The sequence below is a fragment of the Eptatretus burgeri genome, chromosome 10 (assembly GCF_056783735.1).
Source record: "Eptatretus burgeri isolate ZD-2024b chromosome 10, Ebu_testis_v1, whole genome shotgun sequence".
NCBI classification, from domain to species: Eukaryota; Metazoa; Chordata; class Myxini; order Myxiniformes; family Myxinidae; genus Eptatretus; species Eptatretus burgeri.
Window position 1 is genome coordinate 24601729 of NC_140970.1, and position 27149 is coordinate 24628877.

The 27149-nt window shown below is 43.0% G+C and overlaps 1 protein-coding gene across 9 annotated transcripts in view; it reads left to right on the top strand.

Annotated features, from left to right (window-relative positions):
• IPO9 (importin 9) overlaps positions 1-27149 on the top strand; it is a 164532-nt gene that overhangs the window by 83854 nt on the left and 53529 nt on the right. For 7 of the 9 annotated variants that reach the window (XM_085897459.1, XM_085897462.1, XM_085897461.1 and 4 more), the window contains 4 exons: positions 2049-2275; positions 14819-14967; positions 16545-16673; positions 18987-19124. In XM_085897459.1, the coding sequence (XP_085753585.1) occupies positions 2049-2275; positions 14819-14967; positions 16545-16673; positions 18987-19124 (643 nt within the window). The remainder of the gene's footprint in view (positions 1-2048; positions 2276-14818; positions 14968-16544; positions 16674-18986; positions 19125-27149) is intronic. The other 2 variants (XM_085897463.1, XM_085897465.1) reach the window with 1 other exon arrangement.

The window sequence follows — 27149 nt, forward strand, 5'->3', positions numbered from 1 at the left end:
ATTTCTCTCCCGGTGGGAGTGATTATTGCTCATGAATATAAAAGAGCAGATCCATCACAATCAATTTTGGAAATGTGCTTGACTTCTAAAATGAACTATAGAAGGGCACTCGGTAGAGCACATACCTCCGCTGTGCAATGCCTGATCCAATAAATGTATCGTTTTTAGCCCCATCTCTTAATGGTGAAGAATCACTTTAAAAATTAAAGAAATCTCGTATCCGGATCTGGATTTGGATCTTCACCAATATCGAATTAATTCGTCCTTGTCACACACTGAACCTGTCCACAAAATTTCATCTGAATTCGTCCACAACTTTTTGAGATATCGTGCCATATATTAGTTTAGCCTATCTCTTAATGGTGAGGAATCACTTAAAATATTCTAGTAGTCTGATCCGGATCGGGATCTTCACCAATATCGAATTAATTCGTCCTTGTCACACACTGAACCTGTCCACAAAATTTCATCTGAATCCGCTCACAACTTTTTGAGATATCCTGCACACAAACAGACAGACACGGGTGAAAACATAACCTCCTTCACCTTTGGTGGTGGAGGTAATTATATTGATAAATTTCTGAGAATGGCTCTAAATTTTCTGGAAATCTGACAATGCTTTCACTGTATTTTTTTTAGAAAATTTTTGAGTGTCATCTAGGGATAAATTGGTCCACAGAAAGTTTTTTTTTGATGATTGATTCCTGATTGGACTTGTACAGAATAATCCAAGTCTACCTTTATCTCTTCCCAACTATTTCTTCACTTTTCTCTTTTTGGTTCACGAGCGCCAGCCAGAGTGACCACTATATTCGTTATGTCTGTGTATCTGTCTGTCTGTCCAGAGCATAACTCTGTGGACTTTGATCCGATCTTGATGAAACTTGGTTATGTGTTCGATATCAACGTCTAGTTGTGTTTTCCTGGATGAGGGCGTGCTACGCCCATTGTGGGCGGAGCCACGACCCAAAAAATAGCAATTTTTAGGGGGTAGTCAGATTAATAATCTATCTTCTCCGAGGGAATTGACTGAATGGAATGGGTTCTTCGGTATTTGAATAGCAAAATGAATTATCTAAAACTTGTCCTTGTCCGATAATTTTTTTTTTTTTTTCATTTTCGTCCCAAAGTCAAGGTCAAAAACTTAGAAAATTGCGAATTTTGACACAAAAATCATATGACCACCCAAACTTTGAGAGCTAGGATGACAACATTTTTTAATGCATAATTTCTTGAGGTCATTCCCCACCTAAAGTCTTGAAATCATTTTTCTCTATTTCGAACACCTTGCCCATGGCACCCCCTTCAAGTTTGTTTTTACGCTGATTTCATTAAATTATGGATTATAATCCGAGGAGTGCGAAATGCCATATAGCCTATATGACGTTATATTGTTCCTGGAATGTTCCAGAGGAAATTTTGCACCAAAGGTCATAATCCTTGACCTTTGACCTTGAAAGGCCACAAATGTCAAATTTTCAAAGTTGTGGGAATGGAACCGGGCTTTCGACCTTCTTCGACGAACTAACTCCAATAAGCTATAGCACGTATCCTGTTTCCTTATTTTAATGTCCACAACATTGTTTTGTGACCTTTAAAGGTCATGCAAAGGTCAAATTTTGAAAGTTGTTGAACGAAACCGGGTTTTCGACATTTTGCAGCTAATAACCTGTCACTCGTACCACATCATGTTGATCATTTTTATAACTTGGTCAAACATTATCACATTGTCTCTTCCTTGACTTCTGAAACGATCTACATCGTCAAATACCGCTCATGAACCATTGTCGTCTTCAGACTTGTTATTTCTATTTTTCTTCCAAATTTATTTTCCAAATTGCACCCACTCCTCCCCGTAAACTTTCCTTCTTTCTGTTATTTATAGATCAAATATTTGTGTGATCAAATAGATACAAGTGTGACAGTATTTGTGTGCGTGCGCCCGTGCGTGCACGGGAGTGGATTGGGGGGTGGAGGTTGTCGTTGCTTTGGAGTTTTGCAGGTACGGTCATTCTTTCCGTTTCTTCTTCAATCCTTTGCCCTTCCAGGTATTGTGACCAGTTGAAGCAGGCCGGTGCAGCAGATGTATTGAGACCCTTCCTGTCTCCTGTGCTTGAGGGCTTGCTTGAATTGGCATCGGGCACAACTGCCGAAACATTGGCACTCACTCTTGAAGCTCTCGCGATAGTTTGTTCTGTAGACCCTGAATTCACCGCTTCAGTGGAGTCCCGTGTCTGCCCACTGACCATCGCCTTGTTGCTCAAGTACAGTAATGGTGGGTACGAAGGTGATGGTGTTGTGGTAGTGGCGAGGCAAGGATGTGTGGTGCTGCAGTTGACTTGCGAATATAATCTGCAGCTTGTTTTCACATTGAACATGATTTCACCTGTTTGATTTATCCTTCAACAACAGTGTAGCAATTTTGTGTACAGTCCCTTGTGTATGGTTAACTCCATGGACTGGAGAACTGACTTTGGATGGAATATTCATGACGCCAAAGCACACGCCATCAAATTTCTCTGGGATTCAAATCGAAATTAAATATCCCAGAGCATAACTCGCTATCACGCAACAAGTCTGATTTAATCATTCTTTGGAAGAGCACAAAGCAGGCAAGCATTTAATATTATAAAAATGTACTCGTGTCCACTTGGATCTGTTTTCTGTTTAAGCCGTGTATTTCACACCAGGATGAAATATATCAGAACTAGAACGGGCACTCATAGAGCGCATACCTTCGCCGCCACTACTTTTTTTTGTTCTTGGTATGAGTGTGGGGAACTGGTTTCATATGAATGGTCTTATGACACAAACCACATATCTATAATGTCATGACCCCCGCCCCCCCGAATTTCGGGGGCTACGGACTAAACAACAATCAACTCGCGTCGTTTTGGCGAGTCTTCACTCGCAAGCTCGGTGAATACAACGTTTCAACAAGAGAAGGTAATCTTGTTTGATGCTGATTTCATGCAAATCGAATAAGAATTGACTGAGTTATGCCGAAAACCGCATATTTTTCAAGGGCGTGACCCCCCCCCCCCGACATTTTACCCCAACCGGTGACGTGTTATGACGTCATTGCCTCACAAGATTGGGCATTAAATTCTGAACATTTTGGTGCTGGGTTCATGTAAAGCGGACAAGAATTGACTGCGTTATGACAAAAACCGCATATTTTTCAAGGTTGTGACCCCCCCTGACCTTTGACCCAAACCGGTAACAAGAGTATAGGCGTCATTGTGTCATATTGCATATCACAAGATGAGGCGTTGAATTCTGAACATTTTGGCGTTAGTTGCATGCAAATTGAATAAAAATTGACCGTGTTATCGTAAAAAGCCGATTTTGACCTTTTCGTGACCTTGACCTTGACCTTTGACCCGAACGATCCCAAAATCTAATCGAATGCTTCCTGGCTAATAACCAATCATCCCACCAAATTTCATGCAATTCGGTTTAATACTTTTTGAGTTATACGAATCACAAGATTACAAATAAATAAATAAATATACGCCGACCAAAACATAACCTTTCGCAGAATGCGAAGGTAATGACCACCGCCAGTTCTCAAAGGTACATGATGAAGGGTATGCTTCATGTAAACACAACTATATTCATAGTGCATACTTGCAACAGCAGAACAATGGTAGTGGAAAGAGGAAAACAAATTGAGGAAGAAATGAGTCAGTCTGATACGAGAATGAAAATTAAGGTTTTGGATTGTTTCTTTTCCAAAATATTATGGCAGGGCACCATGGTGGGCTTTTGAAACAATACATATACTTGGAATGAAAATAAGGTTATAAATTTTCATGACTGTTATCTGTGGATGCTCTTCAGAAATTCGTTTCTGTGGCATCACGGGCAGCGATCAACTCGATTCATAATGGCAAAAATAGTGCACACGTGTATGAGCTACAATCTCTCTCTCAAGTAAACTCGCATTAGGAGGCATTGGATTGGTTCTGTCACCATTTGTCTTTTGTGATCAATATGGATCTTAACCAAGAATTGCACCATATTTATTATTCTATTCAGGATCCGTTGGGACCATACTCTGTGCAGAGCATTGATGCTGCCCAAGCAGTCTCCTTGGCTATTGGGCACAATCCTGGATGGGTCGCCACTCCGACGCAGGATACCAGCATGCCGGCACTCATTTTGCCAACCTCGGAAGGATGACAGGCAGAGTCAACCCCACCTGGTATTAATTCAACAGCCAAGCGGGACTTGAACTCAGGATCCTAAGATCTCAAGCCCACCACTCTAGATATTCATTAATGCACTAGTTATAACATATTAATGTAGCATTATTATCATTACCTTTGCCAGAGAAAGAGGGTATTGCATTTGAATCCGTTTGTTACTTGGCGAAATCTTCGATACTGTCAAGTATTTTGGTCTGTTCCGTTTGTTGGTTTGTTTGTTTGTCCGGTCGTCTCCAGCCCAAACGGCTGGACCAGTCGTTCTTAAAATTTTACACCTGATAGGCAATCCACCTGAGACGGTCCGCGTCCAAACTCCGTCTTAATCGGACTAAACGTCGCGACGTGACGTCACACAACGTGAAAACACATTTTTGGACACAACTCAGTGACCGGAAGTCGTAGCGACTTCCTGTTGACGCCAAATTAAACTTCATTCAAATATCTAAATGATTACTAAATGCATCTTATTACAAATTACGCATAGTTTTCGCAAGCGTATGACGTCAAAGTTTTGCCTATTGACGTCATTTTTTAACGGTAATTGTTATTTGTGACGTCACGTCATTTTATTAATGTACGAACAAATAAACACCACACATTCCATGACATTACAGCTTGGACCACCACACGGAAAGGTCAACTAATTCGCCAAGTGTCGTGCTAAGCACGATTTTTCATTTGTTTGTTTGTTTGTCCACACAGACCTTTTTCTCTGCAACCTCTTGTCGGATTGAGATGAAATTTTCGCCATAGGAACAACTACTCATGTATAATGTTTTAAAGATAATTATGAAGTCGTAGGTCATGTGGTGTGGCAGCCATGCTGGAAAAAGGAAAAACTTTGGACCTCTGTATCTCTGAAATCACACCAAGGAAAAAATTGAAACTTGACACATGGCAAGTATTTCTCATGGGGAATAAGTGTTGTTTTTATTTTATTTTAATTATGTCATCGGCGTCTTCGGTCTGATGTCAAAATTGCATCCGAAGAACGCTGCATCCCATCAGTATGAAATTTTTTGAGGGCCATCTGGGGATAAATTGGTCCATAAAAAAAAAATTGATGATGACATCGGTCACATGATTCAGCAGCCATATTGTTTTTTTTGTTTGTTTTGTTATTTTTTAAACCTTCAAAAATCTTCTTCTCTAAAATGGCTGATCAGATCAAGACAAAACTTTACATATATGACCGCCGATACATGAGGAAGAAAACGTTCACATATGCTGTCATAGGTCACATGGTCTGACAGCCATATTGGATTGAGTGAAAACCTTTCACAAAATTCTTTCTCTTGAACCGCTTCATCAATATACGTGAAACTTCACAATTACGGTCTAGTCGTGATGGTGAATATATGATTTAAATATCAACCTGATCGGACGCATAGTCTAGCAGCCAGGATTATTACTTGGCAATTTTTTAATTTTTTTTGACAAGTATGTTATCGCCTCAGTTTGTTTGTTTGTGTGTTTGTTTGTCTGTCCGCTCGCCTCTAGTAGTCCAGTAGAATTACACTATAACCTGAAACAAATTGCAATAGTTGTTTTTTATTGCTGGATCTTGTTCAGGGGGTCAGTCTGAATGTCCCAATATAAAATAGGACCACCGGAAGTGCCCTAATTTGCATAAATTCAAAATGGCCACCATTGAGCACTTGGGGGGCTGATATCTCCTAAACAGTGCGTTTTAGACCCCATAAATGCATTAGCAGATAGGAAAGTGACCCCAAGTAATTCAAATATGTCGTAAAAATTTGTATATGACGTCATATATGTCAGAAATGACGTTATTGATATAATTTATGTTAAATTTATGTTTTCCTCAATGTTTTTGTAGAAAATACATGTATGACGTTCTTTGGAAATATCCTAGTCTGAAATATGTTCCATGAGCTATGCCTTGTACATTAACAAATTCAAATTCAAATGTATACCTCCACAGAGTCTGTCCTATACATGTCCTGGCTTATTCACATGATGAGGTTTTACTTAGTCTGAATCAATATCGGTGGCAACATCCCCCTTATTAGTGCATGATGTCCCTTTGCATCCCGTGCATGATGGTAAACACTCTAAGCCATTTTACCGACAGCTGCAACGTAGGGTGTCACAATCACCCTTGCATTGGCACCGGATTATTTTCAACAGATATTCCGGTGCAGGGAGCAAGTCCATCTTGCTTGGCTGCATTCGACCATCTGACAAATGCCACCCCCAATCTGTTGGATTCAGTTCTTCTTTCCCCCATCCAAACCTGGGCTTGATAGTAAACCCTCTGTGAGTGATATCTTGTTGCGTTGGATGGTGGAGGTAGCGTCTGTACTTGGACACTGCGAGCACTGGTAGCCACCTTTTCCGAGAACTTCCTGGCTCTCAAGTCATCCAGGCTTTCTTCCATCTTTCCACCACATAGAAAGACAAGAGCGCTCTCTCCTGCTTTATCTACGTCCTCTACCCCCAACCCTTCTTGAGCCAACTTTAGAATTTGCGACTTAAACTCATGGTGATTTTGGGATTTCTTCACGGGCGCTCCTTTCCCTATCCCAAAAATCCTGGATGTTGTGTCGCATCCAGCAATGGCATGGATCACTGGCAAGAGACTACACAATTCTTTCCCCAACTGCTTCTTGAGGCAAACAATGTCCCAGACTCTCCTCTTCACCTCCTTCTCCCCACACTTGCGTTCTGACCTGAAGACGAGTCCTTTGCAATCATCACCGCAATAGAAACACAACAGTGCAAGAAGATCTGTATCTTCTCCTATTAGTTGTGTACAAGCAGACGTTGAACACCTTACAGCCGTTTTCACAATCAAGACATCAGCATCACCATCTGCGCTTAGGGTCTTGATGCCATTTTCACCCATCTTCTGTAACGGAGTGGTATTTGCTTCCCTGTTCTGAAGTTTACACTACAAAATATGTGGTAAATGGCATCTGCAGCGTGAAGGTCAATGCAAGATGCCGAACGTCCCTGAACTTTCTCTGCCCAAGGATTGTTTGAGGGCCTTTGGTCGCATGCTTTAAAGATAGACTTTAAAGATAGTGTCTGCTGACATCCCACAAAGGAAGCAGTATTCCAAAAAGTTAAATATGGGTTTAATAGAACGGCGACTTGGCGGCTCTGGCTCCTCCCGAAACTTTCGTTTTAACGAAAACTGTATAGATTTCTTGTTGCAAAAGTCTAGTCTGCATTCAGAGTGGAACTTCTGCCCCACCATCACGTTGATGGCAACTCCTCTTGATTTTGCAGCTTCCCTCACACTATCGGCACCCTTCTCTGTCAAAGTAAACGTTTGTCGGCCATCATCAAGCTGTTTCTCGCACATGGCACACTTTGTGTCATCCATGGTGTAGATGTCGCCCTGTGGATGGAAAATTAGTTTTTAGGATATTGTCAAAGCTATGCTAAATTCCACGAAAATCAGTCAAGTAGTTTACCTAATGCTATGCGCGTACATACGATGTCTAATACCCCACACAAACAATCTGAACCAAACACCATATACAAAGTACACTACAGCAGTCACTACACAAAGCATGCAAAATGAAATCAGTCATGCCCACAGTGTAAAAATAGCCGCATAAATCTGATGTATTGTACAGATACACTCATGATCACCTGAACAAAGAGTCACCTGGCCGTTGAGTCCATTTACCTTAGGTGAAATGTGCTGGTGTAGGTTACCCTGATGGGGGGGGGGGAGGGGGTTTGTTGTGTTGCATAGTTTATTTGTCAATCCCAATGTATGCTATATGATAAGGGAAAATAAACTCTTTTGAATTTGATTTGAATTTGTTTGACACCGATGACATCATATATGATGCCTATGACGTCATTTCTGACATATATGACATCATATGCAAATGTTGAAGACATATTTGGATCCCTTGAGGTCACTTTCCTATCTGCTAATAATACATTTATGGGGTCTAAAACACACCGTTGAGGAGATATCAGCCCCCAAGTGCTCAATGGCGGCCATTTTGAATTTATGCAAATTAGGGCACTTCCGGTGGTCCTATTTTGTCCTATTTTATATTGGGACATTCAGAGTGACCCCCTGAACAAGATCCAGCAATAAAAAAAACTATTGCAATTTGTTTCAGGTTCAGTTATTCTGGGGCTAAATCTACTGGACTATAGCTCAAACCGCTCAACCGATCGTTCTAAAATTTTCGGAGATTAATGTCACCGACGCTGCGACGGTCCCACATTGAAGTTTTGTAAAATTTGGTTGACCAAAGAGGTCTACATTGGCCAAAACGTCAATTTGGGCCAAATTTTCTAAAATCCTCACTTTTCATCCGATTGACTTGAAATTTGAAGAGCATTTTCATGTCAGGTCACTGAATTCAATGACCTATTAATTATTGTTTAAGGTCAAAAGGTCAACACAGGCCAAGTTTCTAAAATTGATAGAAAGGGCCAAAAACTAAATATATCATATCTCAAAAAGTTGTGGACGACTTATGAAAAACCAAGGTGGATGAGTTGAATAGCTGACGAGAACAAGCGGATTGGATTTTGGTTCGGATCCAGCCTATCAGTGGTATACAAAACGTGAACTGTTCCACCTGGCAGAGGTATGCCCTCGACTGAGTGGCATTCTACTTTGTGCTGTTTTGCCACGTTGTCACTCTGAGTGATTTTTCATTGTTTTTTTTTGATCTGGGTTCTTTTTAACTTTTTTTTTTTTAAATAAGGCTGCAATTTGATGGGTTTGAGGGTAGAGAGGAGCAGCAGCTGAAATGCAAATCTTATCCAGGTTCCTCCTGATTACTTCATCTTTGCTTTTTGCTTGTTCAGGTTCCTTTTGATGACTGCAATGCCAGACTGTTCCTATTTTGTCTTCCATTTGATTTGAATTAAATTTATTTTAATCCCATTCTGAATTAAATTGAATAATAATAAACGTCATGGGTCAGGGTCAGGTGTCCAATCAAAGGGGGACGTCTTGGTACCTGGTCATCACTGCCAGCAGTTTTCAAGTGGTAGTTTCAGTTGTGTCTATTATTAATTACGTAACACACCAGTACACAAACACCACACAAAGTACACCACACAAAACTACATAAACACCATTCAAAACAAGTCCTGGTGAAGGTCTGCAATCTCTGATTGCTCTTTTTCTCTTTTGAAATATATTTTATACAAACAAAACAAATAAATTTATCACCAGGCTTTTTGTAAAAAAAAAAAAAATTGTAATCGGATATTGTAATCGGCTCCATTCCTCCGTCTCGCTCTCTCTCTGTTTATCTGTCCGTCCGTCACACCGTCTCCTCCTAAATGGTGGGCAGAAATTCACCAAATTTGGTAGTTATGATCACCATATGGCAAGCAGGGGCAAGAACAATGTCATTTTTGGCCCCACCCCCTGGGGAGGGGTCAAAATGTCAGATACCAAAAAATGCAACTACGGGCACCTTTTAAAACATTTTCAAATGAAACTTTGTACATGCAATCAACATTGGAGGATGCATGAAACATGCAACGAGTTATTTTATTTGACCGACCCTCCCCCCCCCACCCCCCGGTTCATACTCCAGGGGTGGTGATTTGTGGTCACAGGGGTCAAAACGGAAAAATCTTTAAACTCAAAATTTGATATTGGGTCATTCCTGGTGGAACGTTTTGCCTTCTTTGAACTTTGCTTTAGGTGGGAAGCGTGGGGATTTGTAACGGCACGCCATTGACTTCACAGTATTTATGTTTGTTTCTCTTGTCTGTCCAACAATTTTCTCTGAAACTACTCAACTCGGGACCATATAACCCATATCATAAATAAAGGTCTTTGAGACGTTCCAGTTAACATATCATAATAAGGGTCTTTGAGGAAGAATATCATAAATATCATAATAAAGAATGTTAAAAGGCTGTATTTTTTTTTTTTTTGCATTGCGAGTGACCCTTTTATTTATAGCTTGCTTAACCACTATTGTTACTGAAGAATCGTGAGATTCTGTCATCTTGCAAGATTGTGATTTTAAACGGTTTTTTTGATTAACTTTTAACATTGTTCTTAATGGACGTGAACAGTAATGTTAGGAACGGGAAGAAAGGGGGAATAGATTGTGAATTTAGCATTGTTCCATTGTGAATTACTTTTAACATTGTTTTTAATGAATGGGATGAGGAGCAGCACAGACACAATGTGCCAAATTGACTCTTCCTATCCCCAAAGTTCGTTTGGTATCTTTATTTAACATTATGAAGACTGGGGGGGAGGGGGGAGAGAGACAGAGTTTGGAGGGGGGTCTGGGTGTGGCAGGGAGTGCATGGAGAGTTGGGGGAGGGTGGGGTGTTGAATTGAAGGAGAGAGGGGAGAACAGAGAGTGGGGGGGGGGATGGCAGAGTTGGTACAGGGTATTTGAGGCTTTGTTGGGGGGGGGGTGGTGTTGAGGCATTGAAGTAGAAAGGGAGAGGGGAGTACAGAGAGTTTGATTTGGGGGAGGCAGAGAGTGAGGTTAAGGCATTGGGATGGGGTCGGGGGGGTTGAGGACTTGAAGAAAGGTGGAGGCAAGGACAGAGAGATGGTAGAGGGTGGGTGAGGCTTGGGAGGTGGTGGGGTTGTTGGGATGGGGGGGGGGGTCGAGGATTTGGTGGGGTGGGAGGTGAGTTGATCACTTGAAGTAGAAAGGGGGAAGGGAGGACAGAGAGAGTTGAGAGAGAGGGGTTGAGTCTTGGAGGGCGGGGGGGGGGGTGGGGAGGCTTGGTGGCTTGTGAGGGGGGTTGGGGGATAGAGGGTATGATTTGTTGGAGAGTGTTGAGGACTTGGGGTGAGGGGTGAGGTGTTTTGAGGTGAACTTAAGCTTTGAGAGCTTGGGTTTGGGGTGGAGGGGTTGAAGACTTGTAGTGGGGAGGACATTTGAAGACAGGGTGGGTTGTTGGGGTTCCATTAAAGCTCCCTCCCCTCCCTTTTCCTCCCATTCTTAACAACGATACAGAAGGAACTTTGACGCAGGACATTCGGCCCATCATTTCATTTCATTCTTTTTTTAATGTCCAGGTGAAACATTTCTTCTTGAAAATTTTCATCCACTGGCAATTCCATTCAAAAAGGGTGCATCACATCCTTTTCACCTCAGCATGAAACATGTGAATTTAATTAGGTACAAATGGTGCACTAAAATGACAGGTGCACGATGGCGAATACCTGAACAATTAAAATGTTCCTGCATTGTTCTTATGTTGTTCCTGGTCTCGTTCAATAAGAACAATGTTAAAAGTAAATGAAAAACACACATTCAATCACAATCTTGTGAAATGAGATCTCTCAATTCTTCAATAAAAATAGTGGTTAAGTAGGTATGTCCATGTGTGTGAGATGTGAGATGTGTGATGCCAACTCCACTCCAAGCATGAAATACTGAAAATGTTTGAAAAAGCAATCAAAAACTGCAACGCCTCATGGGAAGTTTATTTTTCGCTATAACACTGTGCACACTTTATAGCGGAAGTCAATGTTTTATGTTTAGGGGGTTGAGGGGTGGAACTATTGCCATTTCCCCCCCCCCCCATTTTTTGTCGTTCTAGTCGAATTTGTTTTTGTATACATGCAAAAACCCCCGAGCAACCAATTGTCTCTTTGTAGAGCATTGGTTCTGCAGAAGCAATTTCCTGGCTCGGATTACAATCATGAACAGACACGTAACCACTTTGATGCTGGATATTTAACTGAGTGTGTCGGAATTTGGAATTTGTTCAGGGTGCCGGCGATAATTTGGGTACTCTTTGCGGATGCTGTGAGGTATTTAAGGTCCACTGTCTTTAAATTCTGCCAGATGGAACGCCCAGTTTTACCTCCATCCAAGGATGGCACACACATTGATGAATCGCCTTGCCTGTGAGGCATCAATCCAGCAATTTCTAGAAGGGTCAGGAATTGAATCCAGATTAGACAACTCAAATGTATGAATGCCCTACCTCTGCACCATCCTGTTCGACTGTTGTCCACTCTTAACAGCACTGAAATTAACGGGCTGAAACATTGATCATGAAAGGATGTGTGGATGATAACTTTATATTTTCCCCCCGAAATTGTCTATGGAATAACGAAAATTGAGTTTTTTTTTCTGTTGTCAGTTTGTCTTGGACAGGTAGGTAGTGGACAACAAAATGGAACACCAATGTAAAGTCACTTCATAGGGCCACCACATGTGGCCAGTACGACTTGTATGTGCTGTGGCATCGAGTCCACCAGAATTTGAAATTCTTCAGGAGGGATGCGACACCATTATTCCACGAGAAGTTCAATAAACTCACACCTGTTTTAATGAGGTGGAAAACACTGCTTCAGGTGTTATTCCAGAATCTATTTTATAAAGAAGAAAGTTTGTTTGTGTTTGTTCGTTTATGTATTAGGATATTGCAGGAATCAGTGCGACTAAACTTTGCACGGCCCCTTCTTTCATCCAGAGGAAGGTCGAGGGTGATTTTTGGATAAAAGAAAATTGAGAAAAAAAAATTAAAATCTGATAATTGGCCTTGAGGTCTCTTTCGGGTCTTGTGCTTATACACTACCTGTGTTTTTTTTTTCTTTGAAGCAATAGAGTGATATGTATTGTGAAAATCGTATGTTGATGTTGTAGTGATTTGTTGTTAACAACACAAATATAATTTTATTGTGTTTACACGTGCGCCTGTTATTAAAAAGATTGCTTTACACAGGTTTATTATAACACTGCCGTGTTTAGGCCTCAATCGGGTCTTGTGCTTACACACTGCCTGCTTTTTACTCCGGGAGCGATCGAGTAATATGTTTTGTGAAAATTGCTATGTTGAGGTTATAGTGATTTGTTTTATTTTTTAAAATAAAATAAATAAAAAGAAGGAAAAGGGGTCCAAGCGGATTTTGCAACACCCAAGATTGGTAATTCATACAACACCATAAGGCCAACATTTCCCAATTTCTCATGCAGGAAATATTTAAATCCATATTTCATTGAATTTCCCTGGGCAATGTCGGGTACTTCAGCTACTATCCCATAAATGCTCGATTGGGTTGAGAGCTGGTGACTGAGAATGCCATGACATGGATAACATCAGTATCATGCTCATCAAACCATTGGGTGACCACCCATTGTATGTGGATGGGGGCATTGTCAACCAAGAAGACACCCCTCCTGGTAGGAAAGAAATGGTGCAACATGGGGTGAAGATAATCACTCAGTACCATTAAGTGGGATTGACTTTACCTACTAAATGAATGACTACACCCAAACCATGCCAAAAAAATGCACCCCACAACATGACCACCAGAACCGTTCACTGTTGGAACCAAGTTCAGGGTTTTAGAGTTCTTCAGGTTGGCACCATACATGCACTCATCTGTTTGTCAAGAACATGGTGAAGGATGATTCATTTGACCATATCACATTTCTCCATTGCTTGATAGTCCATTGCCTGTGCTCTCTGCACCATTGGACTCGCAAACGTGCATTTCCAGGTGTGCTGAGCAGTTTGTGCACTGCAACCTGACTGTGGTATCCCGCGCTGTGGAGTTCTTGGGGTACCGTTTTTGATTAAATTGGCTGCTCGTGCCCCAGGTTGAAATTTACAGTCATTTGGTCTGCAGTTGCTCGCCTGCTTTGCCTTGCACTTCAAATTAATTCACGGATAACACGATCCTGGGGCATGCGCTTACGCACACTGTTGCCCTTTGCTGATGATGTCTCTCCCCCAGAGTTCCATGCCGCTATCATCTTCGACACCTTTGCTCGTGAAACATCAGCATGTTGAGCTGTCTGTCATTGAAGCTCCTGCCAATCGTGCCCCAATAATCACCCTTCTTTCAAAGTCACTGAGGTCTCCTCTTGCAGCCATGATAGCCATAATTTTAGGCAACCAGGATGTGCAACATTTTTATACATCAAGCGAAGCATGCTGGGATGTTACTTGCTTGATTAACACTTGGGCCTCATCTGTGTGGAAGCCATTGCTTTCAATATACTTGGTGTATCTCATTTACCCAGGTGTTTCCATTTTTTTTTGTCTACAACCTGTACATAAACATGCTATTGAGAGTATTGCTGCATATCATTAGACGTAAATTTGTTGGTCGCTTCTTAGTTTTATTTCACTGACTTGTCTGGGCAATGCACTTGGCAATGCAAGGGAAAAACCTGCATATGGATTCTGGCACATGTTCTGCATATTGTGCATTGAAAACGTATGGAGTTATTGTCCTCATCGTGGTGAGCTTTTCCTGTCGGGGGTGGGGAGGGGGGTTTCGGCATGTGCTGGATATTAAAAATCCATGGAGTTATTGGTTGGCCTCATGATGGTTACCTTTTGCTTGTGGTAGCACTGCCTGACCCTATTTTCCAATGTACACTTTATAGTGACCTTTGGTGGCCTCAAAATAGACGTCAAGGCCGTGTGGTAACTTTAAAAGCTTGCCCATATTTTGAAGTACATCCACCCCACATTTGGGGCCTCTCGGTGCTACGGTTTTGCTGTGGAAGAGTAACAAACAAATTTACAAACACTTGAATTTATTCGTAAGATTTATTTTATTTTTTTGAACTCCGGTTGTTTCGATGACAGTGGATAAATGCCCCCTTCTACACTCCCCTCTTTGGTTCCATGGCCGACACCAGACCCAGTCGTGGCTTCCTTGGCGGAGGACATCTTCAAGGAGCTGTCACATGTGGAGGCTTGCCAGGCAGCACTGCATGCACGCCTCGTTCCCACTCTCATGTCCATTATGCATGCTGCTGCAGACAAGGTCCCACAGGGTCTCTGCTCAGTGAGTCAGAGCCATGAGGCATCGTGTCTTTGCACAGACACATTGCATTCTCAAACTGCATACATTTCAATGCTATGATTTATGTAAAAACCCATAAAGGTGCAGGAAATGTGGCAAGCACTTGATGTATGACGTATCTTTACATACATGGATATTGCTAACTTGTGAAATGGAGATGCTAGTCTTATTAAAAGTTAGTTTCTCGAATGCCACGTTATTGACAAGCAAAAATGCAATCATTCTTGACCTAGCTTCAATAGGCTGTGTTGGGGATTTCTAACGTACATGTTGTGACCAATTGCTTTTGTACTCTTGAGATAGCCTCGGGGCAGGTGACCCAGGAAAAGGCTGAACAAAAACTGTTTGAGGTTTTTTTTGACTTTTTCAGCCTCTAGGGTGAGATTTAGCACACTGCACTCTCGAGAAAGCTTGTTACCCTGAAAATGATGTTTCAAGAAGTATGTAACTTCCCATCTCACCTGGAAAACTGAAGCAAACAATTAAATCCTGTTGTGAAGGTGAAATATTGTCAGTTGTACAACAAAGTAACATCAGATTGGTAAATTATTGGATATAAACTCAAACCCTTTCTTTACCAACTCAGATAGTTGGATTCCACACCTTGACATTTATGGATACCTTTTGTTGTGATAGTTCCTCCAGTGGGTTTTCTTGAAATAAGATTTACAAGGGCCCCAATACACCAACGTGAAGGACACTGCTTATGCCTCAGCTGGCGAAGTCACTGGAGGCATTATGTTTTCGGGTTGTCCGTGCGTCCATGATTGGTTTTCGTTACCGCGATAACTTAAGAATGGCAGAAGGGATCTAAATCAAACTTGGTATAACTATGTATAATGATGTAAAAATAAATTGGTTAGATGATGGGGGTCAAGAGGTCAAAAGGCCCAGGAAAAGGCTGAGTTCCCATGAGGTAAAAATTCTGTTACTGCTCTAACTTGTGAACCAGTGATGTGATTTTGACCAAACTTGGTGTAAGAATATATGATGATGCAAAGATGAACTGAATCGATTTTGGCATCAAGCGGTCAAAGGTCAAATGTTGAGGTCATGCCAGGTAAACATGTGATACTTGAGAATAGCTGAAAGGATTTAAATCAAACTTTGTACTGGTATGTATAATGATGGAAAGATGAACTGATTAGATTTTGGGGTCAAGAGGTCAGAGGCTATGTTTAGTAAAATCCTGTTAATGTGATAACTTTTGAACCAGTGATGGAATTTTTACCAAACTTGATATGAGTATATATTATGATGCAAAGATGAACTGATTAGATTTTAGCATTGAGGTCAAAGATCAGATGTCTTATCAAGTACAAGTGTTGTTATCGAGGTAGGGATTTTATCTAAAGTAAGTACATGTACCATGATACATATGTACAGATTAGCTATTGAGGTCAAATGGTCTTGAGGTTTTCAGTCAAAGTTAGAGTAAGCAAAGGCTTAATGTGGGCGTAGGCATATCGGTCGACATCGCGACTTCAAATTATGTTGTCGTCGACTTGTTTTAAACCTTTATTGCTCGAACTATCTTGTGTGTACACCAAACCCGACAGATGGCTTTGGATATCCTGTGCACGGTGGTTCGAAACACCAAACCTCCGCTGTCTGAACTGCTATTGTGCGAGGCATTTCCTGCTGTTGCACATTGCACTTTGCGCTCGGATGACAATGCCATCATGCAGGTCTGTTTCATTTTTATTTTTATGCAATCATTGATTAGTTCACTGAGAATTTTTCCCTTTAACCTATTAAGCTGGCTGTTCTTTTAAGAAATGATTATTCCTTCCAACTTGCCACTGATTGATTGGGTTTATTTTTCATCGTCATGTTCATTCTTGATGCAATGACAGACATTCACACATTTTAAAAACTTTATGTTAAGCCCCTTTTCTCACACCAGGGATTTTGTGAAGTGTGACGTCGTTTATTGACCGTTTCTCCATATTCCTGTAAATGTAAACCGATTGTGGGTATTCATGTTTGCTCATGTTTGCCAAGACATGCGGGATTTTTGTTGCATTTCCACTTTTCTTTCCTCTTGGTTGACTGTACCATGAGCCTTAACTCTTTTTGCTAAAACGAGGGTTTATTACCTTCGCAAACTTTGTTGCGAAGGTTATGATTTGATCGCTGTGTATTTATTTATTTATTTGTGAATATGTGTGTTTGTTTGTTTGTTTGTTTGTTTGTTTGTTATTTGCATAACTCCAAAAGTATTGAACTGAATCGCAGCAAATTTGATGGGATTATTGGTTATTATCCGAGGACCATTTGATTAGATTTTGGGAGCGATCGGGTCAAAGGTCAAGGTCATGAAAAGGTCAAAATCGTCTTTTTACCATAGTGCCGTCAATTTGTATCCAATTTGCATGCAACTAATTCCAAAATGTTCAGAATTCAATGCCCCATCTTGTGATATGTGACATGACACAATGACGTAATAACCCTTATTAGCGGTTGGGAGTCAAAGGTCAGGGGGGGTCACGACATTGCAAAATGTGCGGTTTTAGTCATAACACGGTCAATTCTTATCTGATTTGCATGAAACCAACACCAAAATGTTGACTGTTCTGTTCCCCACACTCTAATACCAATTACAAAATTAAGAGTACAAAGGTCAAGGTCGAGGTCATGAAAAGGTCAAAATCGTCATTTTGCCATAGTGCGGTCGATTTTTATTCCATTTGCATGCAACCAATGCCAAAACGTTGTGAATTCAATGCACAATCTTGAAATATAGGATATGACACAATGACGTCATTACCTTTGTTAGCGGTTTGGGTCAAAGATCAGGGGGGTCAACGACCTTTATTATCATAACGCGGTCAATTCTTATACAATTTTCATGTAAGTTGATTCAAAATGTTTAGAATTCAATTCCCTATCCTGTGATGTGTAATATTTGATTTCTTATAATGTGACCAGTTGTCATCAGATTGACTTGACACCGACACCCAAAAAGGTCAGGGAGTTCATACAGAAATTGTACAATGTACTTTAATCGGTGTCAAACAGCAGGAAATTTAATGTTTTTAAGCCATCATAACACATACGAGATGGCAGATGTGGTATGGGATTAAATACCCTCACAATCAACGGTTTCTGGGGGGGGGGGGGTGCAAAATATAGCATTGGCGAATGTATGCGCTCTCCTGAGTGCCCATTCTAGTTTATTTTATTTCAGTTTGATGGTAGGATTATATATATATATATATATATATATATATATATATATATATATATATATATATATATATATATATATATGGCAATTTGGTTTATGGGGTAGTTTCACATGAATGGTAGAGGGTGCATGTTACAAATGTACTTGAAAATGGTAATGGAAACAAAATATACTCAAATAGGAGTAAAAAAAAAAAAAAGAAAAAAAAAACGACTAATTGCAGCAACATTATGAAAGTATTACTGATACAATAAATCATCAGAGAAAATACTAGAATGGCACCCAGTTGTGTGCAAACCTACACCAGGCTGAACAGTTTACATTTTGTATCCCAATGATTGGCCAGATCTGGATCTGGACCTGAACCACAATCTAATCGGCTTGTTCTTATCACCTCCCCAACTCATCCACCAAGTTTTGTCATAATCCATACACAACTTTTTTGAGATATCGTGGTATATATCGTTTTTGGCTGTATCTCTCGATGGTGAAGACGACATATCAAAAATTCTAGGATCCGGATCTGGATCTTCAAAATCTAAGCACTTCGTCCTTATCACACACCCAAAGTGTCCACCGAGTTTTGTGTGAATCTGTCCATATTTTTTGAGATATCCTGCTCACAGACACACAAATATGGGTGAAAACATAGCCTCTGTCTACCTTTGGTGGCAAAGGTAATGATGAAAGTAAATAAGTTGGACAGTGCATGAGTGTTTCAACATTGTACCTATAAAAACTGTGGAATAGTGTGACATGTTTATGATTCCCCACAGTTAACTAATTTGCTTGATTCCTGTTTGATCTCCAGTCTCAATGCACCAGTTTCATCGTCCCCCTCGATCGATCTCAGAGTTCAAAGCCAACCGGAGCCTGGGTCCCGTGTTCCCCATGGAAAAAAAGACATGACACAATTCTCTCAATTCCAGATATTTACCTGCAATTACAGGTTTTGCAACCACTGGGCACTGATATTTCTCCATTATAAATGAATTGACAAATAAGCCTCCCACTGTTTTATGTCTTTATTGAATCATGTCATTGTGTGTGTGTGTGTGTGTGTGTGTGTGTGTGTGTGTGTGTGTGTGTGTGTGTGTGTGTGTGTGTGTGTGTGTGTGTGTGTGTGTGTGTGTGTGTGTGTGTGTGTGTGTGTATGTGTATCTGTATGTGTGTGTGTGTGTGTGTGTGTGTGTGTGTATATATATATATATATATATATATATATATATGTATATGTATATGTATATGTATATGTATATGTATATGTATATGTATATGTATATGTATATGTATATGTATATGTATATGTATATGTATATGTATATGTATATGTATATGTATATGTATATGTATATGTATATGTATATGTATATGTATATGTATATGTATATATATATATATATATATATATATATATATATATATATATATATATATATATATATATATATATATATATATATATATTGTTGTGGTTACCAGATTCGCAAACCACCATTCAGGTCCCTTAGGTGAGGTATCTCGGTAAGTGCATGTGTAGTTAGGCCCAAACCCGTTGTCTAGTGGGAATACATGTCATTTATGCGAGCTGCGACTCTTCAGGATAGCCGTTTTTCTTTTACTATCTTTATTTTGGACCAACCGCCATGATCACAACCACAACATCAACCACCAACCACAACGCCGCTTCACCACAACCGCCACGACCTTCCCGTCACACCTCGCAACCGTAGCATCGCCACCGTTCTTGCCCCGCAGTGGGTACCGGTGTTGGACTCATGCAGAACGCGCGTCGAACAGCGTGTACAAAATCACGGATTTTGTGCTTCAAAAACGGATCAAAAACGACACACGCCCACTTTTTGCCGTCCAATCGGTGAGCGAGGGGCGAATTGGCCCCCCCCCAGGGCGATCGATATATGCAAATTTGTGGATCAAAAAGCCTTCACGCCCACTTTTTCTCGGGCCAATGGGGAGCGAGGTGAAAGGTCAAAGGGAGGGGGTCAAAGGCAAAGTTACGGGGGGATAAAAGGACGGTGTTCGTCAGTCAGAAAAAAGGAGAACGAGAACGAGAAGGAGTCGGAACGGAGGGGACGAGTGTGGAAGTCTGGAGCCCGAAGCCTGCAGTGGCTGGAGAAGCTGAAGAGAGTCGGACGAGGGGGTGCTCGCGTCGGTGCCAGGAGCTGCACGCCCGAGGGAGGCCGGCAGCGCGACCTGGCCGAGGTGGCGACGCACACCAGGGATAATAAAGATCCTCTATACCCCGAGCATCAGCAACCCCCTCCTGTTTCCCCCCGCGCTGAGATAGTGCGACCAAAGGGGCCCCGTTCCCACCCCCTACCAGACACCGTCCACGAGGCCCGCGGGTTGCGGGGCCATCGCCGCTCCGCGTCTCATCACCAGACGGGTAGGCCCGACCCGGTCTCGGCCTCAGGCCTGCCTCATTCTTGGGGATGTTCTTTTCCTTGGTTTTGGGTATGTGTTGTCGGCGCCGTCTGTGAAGTAGAATTGTATAAGTGTTGCCGTGTGCTCGGTAGTCGGTATTAGCTCTGCATTGTGTCTTCGCTTTTATATTTGCTTTTTGTGTAAATGGAAGTGTGTTTTCTTTTTTTTGTGTGCATTTGGTGGAATTGTATTTGTGTGCTTCCCGTGTGCCGCGAATAAATGTGCTTTATTGTTGAACTGTTCTCCCGCTTCGCTTCGTCTTTTCCTCCATTGAATCCCCATCTTGCTTCACGTAAAGGGTTGGTAGTGGGCTGAATACGCCCGATAATTAATCGAACCGTCGAGGTCGACGATAACACCGCTCGGTTATTCTGATAGTACGGAACGGGTCGCTTAAGTGGCCCGTGTCCGAAGTCGACCTGCGGCGAGGTGCGATCGCCCGGTCTACCCTCCGCGTGGGTACTTAGGTAGTTCGAATTTGGCGAGCAACCCTATCCCACGCGGGGGCTGATTGGCTCGATCGCGGTGAGACCGAAAGGTCCACCCGTGACTGGTTCCCGGCGTTAGTCCGAGAGGGTCACGACTGGATTGTCCGTCCGGTGGGCGACGTGCCGCGATTCGAGTGACGTGGCCGTCAGCACGCCGGCGGGCGCGAATCCGCAACAATATATATATATATATATATATATATATATATATATATATATATATATATATATATATATATATATATATATATATATATATATATATATATATATATATTGTTGCTGTTCTCGTAACCACAAGCATCAACAGAGAGGTGTCCCATGATAGTTATCCCATTAGTGTACGTGTAGTTAGTTCCTTTCCTTTTGTCCAGCGGGACAGCAGGGAGTGCGTTGCGATGGGCTATTAGTTAGGTTTATTAAATCATTTTCCCCTCCATTCCACTTCCCACTCTTCGTCTTTTCACTCCTGAGGTAAATCTGCCTCGCTTGCCTCCTCGTCTTGCCTCCGAAGCCCGGACCAGGACGGCGGATCACGTGAGGGGTCGGGGCCAGTCAGAACGCCGACTCAGGCAATGACATCGGATTCGGCATGCCCCCCCCCCTCCGAGCTCCGGGCTCTATAAAACACGGAGAAGTTCTCCGTGAGGGTGGTTATGTAAGTGAGTGTGTTTCACGCTGTGTCTCCTGTCCTCGACTCCGCCCACGTCTTGCCTCGACGGCCCTCCTGTTCCTCGTTTCCGCCCACACGACCTTGCTTCCTGCTTTTCGACCAAGCCTCCTGCCTGGTCCCGCCTACTGCTCCACCCTCGCCCTCTGGACTCCTCCCTTCTCCATTCAAGCTCCTCCTGTTTGGAACACGATCTCCACACGTGCGGCTGTGGCCAGTACAACATGGCCATTGTTGGGTGCCGCACCACAGAGCATCCCTCCCCCGAAACACCCAGGTACCAAAAATTATAACCTCAACCCCCTCCCTCCCTCCCTGGATGCAAAAGTCCTTTTTCTTCATTGGGGTTTATTCTTTTTCTGTGTGTGTGTCTGAGTGTGCTGGCACCTGTCTGTTAAGTAAGCCTGCAGAAGATCTTTTATTCTTGTTACTGTTAATAATCTCACGTCAAGTCTGCACTGTCTGCTTTGGTAAGTTGCTTGTATAATTGTCGCACCCCCCACACCTCTCTGCTCTTTTCCTGCGTTACATACCCAATAAACCTTTGTTGTGCCACATGCTTTTCCTCGCTTGCTGTAAATAAATAATTGTTGTAGAAATGCTCCCAGCTCGCCTTTGTCTTTTCCCTCATTGGTCCAGCATGGTTAGAATCCAGGTTTAGCCGGGTCTTTATTCCCAACTGTCCATTCCTTCGAGCCGGTACGTCCTTGACAGTGTCGCTCGGCTGCATCCGATCCGGAAAGGTGATCCGATCTGGTAGAGTGATCCGGTTCGGACAAGGCGTACCGAGGGCGTGATTCCCTGGTGGTTGAACCGCATAGTTAATTAGGTAACCCGATTCCATAGGCGGGAGGACCCTCGGTCACGCGGTTGAGTAATTGGCATCCACGGTCGGTTAAGCGACCCGCCGTGTCACGGAATTATCCGTGAGCGACGGCCTACAATTCCGGGGAGTCTGGTGGGAATTGACGTAGCTTCCCCCACCTCGTGGTCTTCTCACCCGACCCAGCCGACCTGCAACAATATATTGTTGCGGATTCGCGCCCGCCGGCGTGCGGACGGCCACGTAACTCGAATCGCGGCACGTCGCCCACCGGACGGACAATCCAGTCGTGACCCTCTCGGACTAACGCCGGGAACTAGTCACGGGTGGACCTTTCGGTCTCACCACGATCGTGCCAATCGACCCCCGCGTGGGATAGGGTTGCTCGCCAAATTCGACCTACCTAAGTACCCACACGGAGGGTAGACCGGGCGATCGCACCTCGCCGCAGGTCGACTTCGGACACGGGCCACTTTAAGCGACCCGTTCCGTACTATCGGGATAACCGAGCGGTGTTATTCGTCGGCCTCGACGGTTCGATTAATTATCGGGCGTTTTAGCCCACGACCAACCCTTTACGTGAAGCAAGATGGAGATTCAATAGAGGAAAAGACGAAGCGAAGCGGGAAAACAGTTCAACATAACTCACATTTATTTCGCGATGAACGGGAAGCACACATATACAATTACACCAAAAGCACATGTAAAAGGAGAAGAAACACAATATTACACAAAAAGCAAATATAAAAGAGAAACACAATGCAGAGCTATCCGACTACCGAACACACGGCAACACTTATACAATTTTACTTCACAGACGGCGCCGACAACACATATTCCCAAAGCAAAAGAAAAGAACCACCCTCAAGGATGAGGGGGGTAGGCGGGCCTGGGGCCGAGACCGTGTCGGGCCTACCCGTCTGATGATGAGACGCGGAGCGGCGGTGGCGCCTCAACTCCGCGGGCCTCGCGAACAGTGTCTGGTAGGGGGTGGGAAAGGGGCCCCCTTGTCGCACTATCTCAGCGCGGGGGGGAAACAGGAGGGGGTTGTTGATGCTCGGGGGATGGAGGATATCACCCTGTCTCGGGTCCCGCGACGAGCGTCTCCTCCTCGACCTCGGTCGCGTTGCTGGCCTCTCCCTCTGCAGCTCCCGGCACCGACGCGAGCACCCCCTCGTCCGCCTTCGCCGCCGCCACCTCTCCACAGCTCCGTCTAATCGCCCTCTCCGTCTCCTCTCTTGGCTCGTCCCAACTCTTCAGTCTTGACTTCTCCCCTCCGAACTCACAACTGCCAACTGTTTGGCGAGCGCGGCCGTTTATATCCCCCGTGGCTTCGCTCCCCCACCTTTGACCCTTTACCTCCAACCCTTCACCTCTAACTGGCTCCCCATTGGACCGAGGAAAAGTGGGCGTGAATGCTTTTTGATCCATGAATTTGCATATAGCGACCTCACTCCAACGCCCTGGAGGCGGGGCCAAATCGCCCCACGCTCTCCGATAGGACGGAACAGAAGTGGGCGTGAGTCGTTTTTGATCCGTTTTTCTCGGAAAGTCTGTGATGTTTCTGAACACGCTGCTCGGTGCGCGCCCTGCACGAGTCCAGTATCGGTGCCCACAAGTGGCGCAAGAATGGTGGTGATGCGATGGTGGCGAGTTGTGACGGTAAAGGTCGTGGCTGTTGTTGTGAAGCGGTGTTGTGGTTGGTTGTTGTTGTGAAGCGGCGTTGTGGTTGGTGGTTGTTGTGAAGCGGCGTTGTGGTTGGTGGTTGTTGTGAAGCTGTTGAGACGTGGTTGGTGGTGGTAGTAATGGCAGCTGGTCCAAAATAAAGATAGTAAAAGAAAAACGGCTATCCTGAAGAGTCGCAGCCTGACTGAATGACATTTATTCCCTCGAAACAACGGGTTTGGGCCTAACTACACATATACTTAGAGATATCTCACCTAAGGGACCTGAATGGTGGTTTGTGAATTTCGTCAACCACAACTATATATATATATATATATATATATATATATATATATATATATATATATATATATATATATGTATATATATATGTATGTATGTATATATATATATATATATATATATATATATGTATATGTATGTATGTATATATATATATATATATATATATATATATATATATTGTGACGTCCACGGGACTTTAACAGTCCCGCCAACGTAGAATGAGCCAAAACGATGGAGGCGGTTTATTTTTTATAACCCAAAGATGGCGGTTTTAATCGCTCCACAGCAAACGGGACGAGGAACGTGGCACGAGTCGCTTTTCACTGAGTTAATAATGTTGATTTCTCTAACCAGAAATAAAAATAAGACTCGGCAAGAGGAGGGATCCGGGGCGATTCGACGGGATGGTGGTGTGGGTTCGGGCGTGAGGAAAACACAAACAATTCCAATGGATATACAAATCTCAAACCCTCGAAGGTGCCAGGTACACACACATACACACACACACACACACACACACACACACACACACACACACACACACACACACACACACACACACACACACACACACACACACACACACACACACACACACACACACAACGTAGCTGGTGGTCAGGCTTGCCCGTGGTGTCGACGCAACAGTCACTGGATTGGCGCCGGACGAGCTGGCGTTGCGCTCGTCAGGGGCAGGAGACACCGTGGTGCTGTTCATGGTGGTGTCGACCTTCTGGTGTAGGCCCAAGACCGCTCACAGCCGCCGGGAGCCAGTTCTGGCGCCAAGATGCGAGCAGGAGAGGGAGGCAGGTCCGCCCGCCGTTCGGTCCCGTACTCTGAGCCAGCAGAACTCCAGAGCCAACCGAGGTGAGGCACGATGCACAGCAAGGCCACGAGACACGACGAATCGAAGAACGAACCAGCGCAACAAGAGAGCAGTCTCCGAGACCAACAGCCTCGACCAGACGCTTTCTTTTTATGATTCTTCCTCCCCTTATTTTCCCGAACAGAACCTTTTTATACTCGAGTCCTTGTCACTTCCAATCGAGCCCTTTTATTGGCCCTCTGCCGTCGCCTTCCGCCAATCGTGATCACGGGGCGGAGCCATCCGCAGCACTGTCCTGTTACGTCACGGCAGGCCGACAGGGAATACGAAAAGGGTTTACGCATACACACTTACCCTAACTTGTCTCCCTATCTAATTACGTGACAATTATCATTTCCCCCTTAAAGAAATGGACATTTACTAGACAACTTATCACCACTGAATTGCTACTTATTACATCGAGATCCTGGTAAACTCGAACAGCATGGCATACCTAATTAAACATCCTAATTACCCTTTGAATGCATACCACCCCCTCCCCCTAAGACGTAACAATATATATATATATATATATATATATATATATATATATATATTTAGATATATATACATATATGTATATATACAGTAATCCCCCGTTTATCGCGGGGGTTACGTTCCAACCCCCCCCCCCCTGCGATAAGTGAAAATCCGCGAAGTAGTGACCATATGTTAATTTTATTATTTATATATATTTTAAAGCTTTATGACCCTCCCCACACTGATTAACCTTTCACACATTCTTATTAACCTTTCCCAGACTCTTATAAACACTTCCAATACTCTTAAACACTTTTTACACTCTTAAACATACGTAATTTTAACAACATATAAAGTTAAACATATAAAGTATATATAAATATAAACAACATATAAAGTATATATATATATGTATGTATGTGTATATATATATATATGTATGTATATATGGTAAACCCTCCTTTACCCTCCGAGTCAGCACCTCCATCACAACTACAAATAGAAGTGGACTGAGTACCGACCCCTGGTGCACTCCTACCCTCACCTCAAACTCATCACTGTTCCCATCCTTCGTCCTCACATCTGTGCGTGCTCTCTCGTACATGGACATCACTACTCTGATCAACCATTCCTCCACTCCTAACTTCCTCAATGCCCATGCCATTACTTCACGTGGGACCCGATCAAATGCTTTCTCCAGATCAACAAACCCAAAAAACAACTTCTTTCTCTTCTCCATGTACTTCTCCTGCAACTGCCTTACAATAAAAATTGCATCTGTCGTTCCTCTTTCTGGCATAAATCCAAACTGCATTTCGTCAATCTTTACCTTCTTCCTTATCCTCTTCTCCAACACCCTTTCCAATACCTTCATTCCATGCTCCAATAACTTTATTGCTCTATAGGAGCCACAGTCCAGAGGGTCACCTTTCCCCTTGTACAGAGGGACGAGGGTACTCAGTTCCCAATCCACTGGAATGCGGCCTTCTTTCACCACCAGATTACAGATCTCTGTCATTCTCTTCACACCCCAACTTCCCGCTGCCTTCAACATATCTCCCACAACTCCCGTCGGCCCTCCTGCTTTTCTACTCTTCATTGCTCTTATAGCTTCCTCAACTTCCTTCTCAGTTATCTTCTCTGCTGGTCCTAAAACTGGGTTACTCTCGATGTTTCTATCCCATTCATTTTCTACATTCAACAGCCTTTCCATATATCTCTTCCATCTTCCT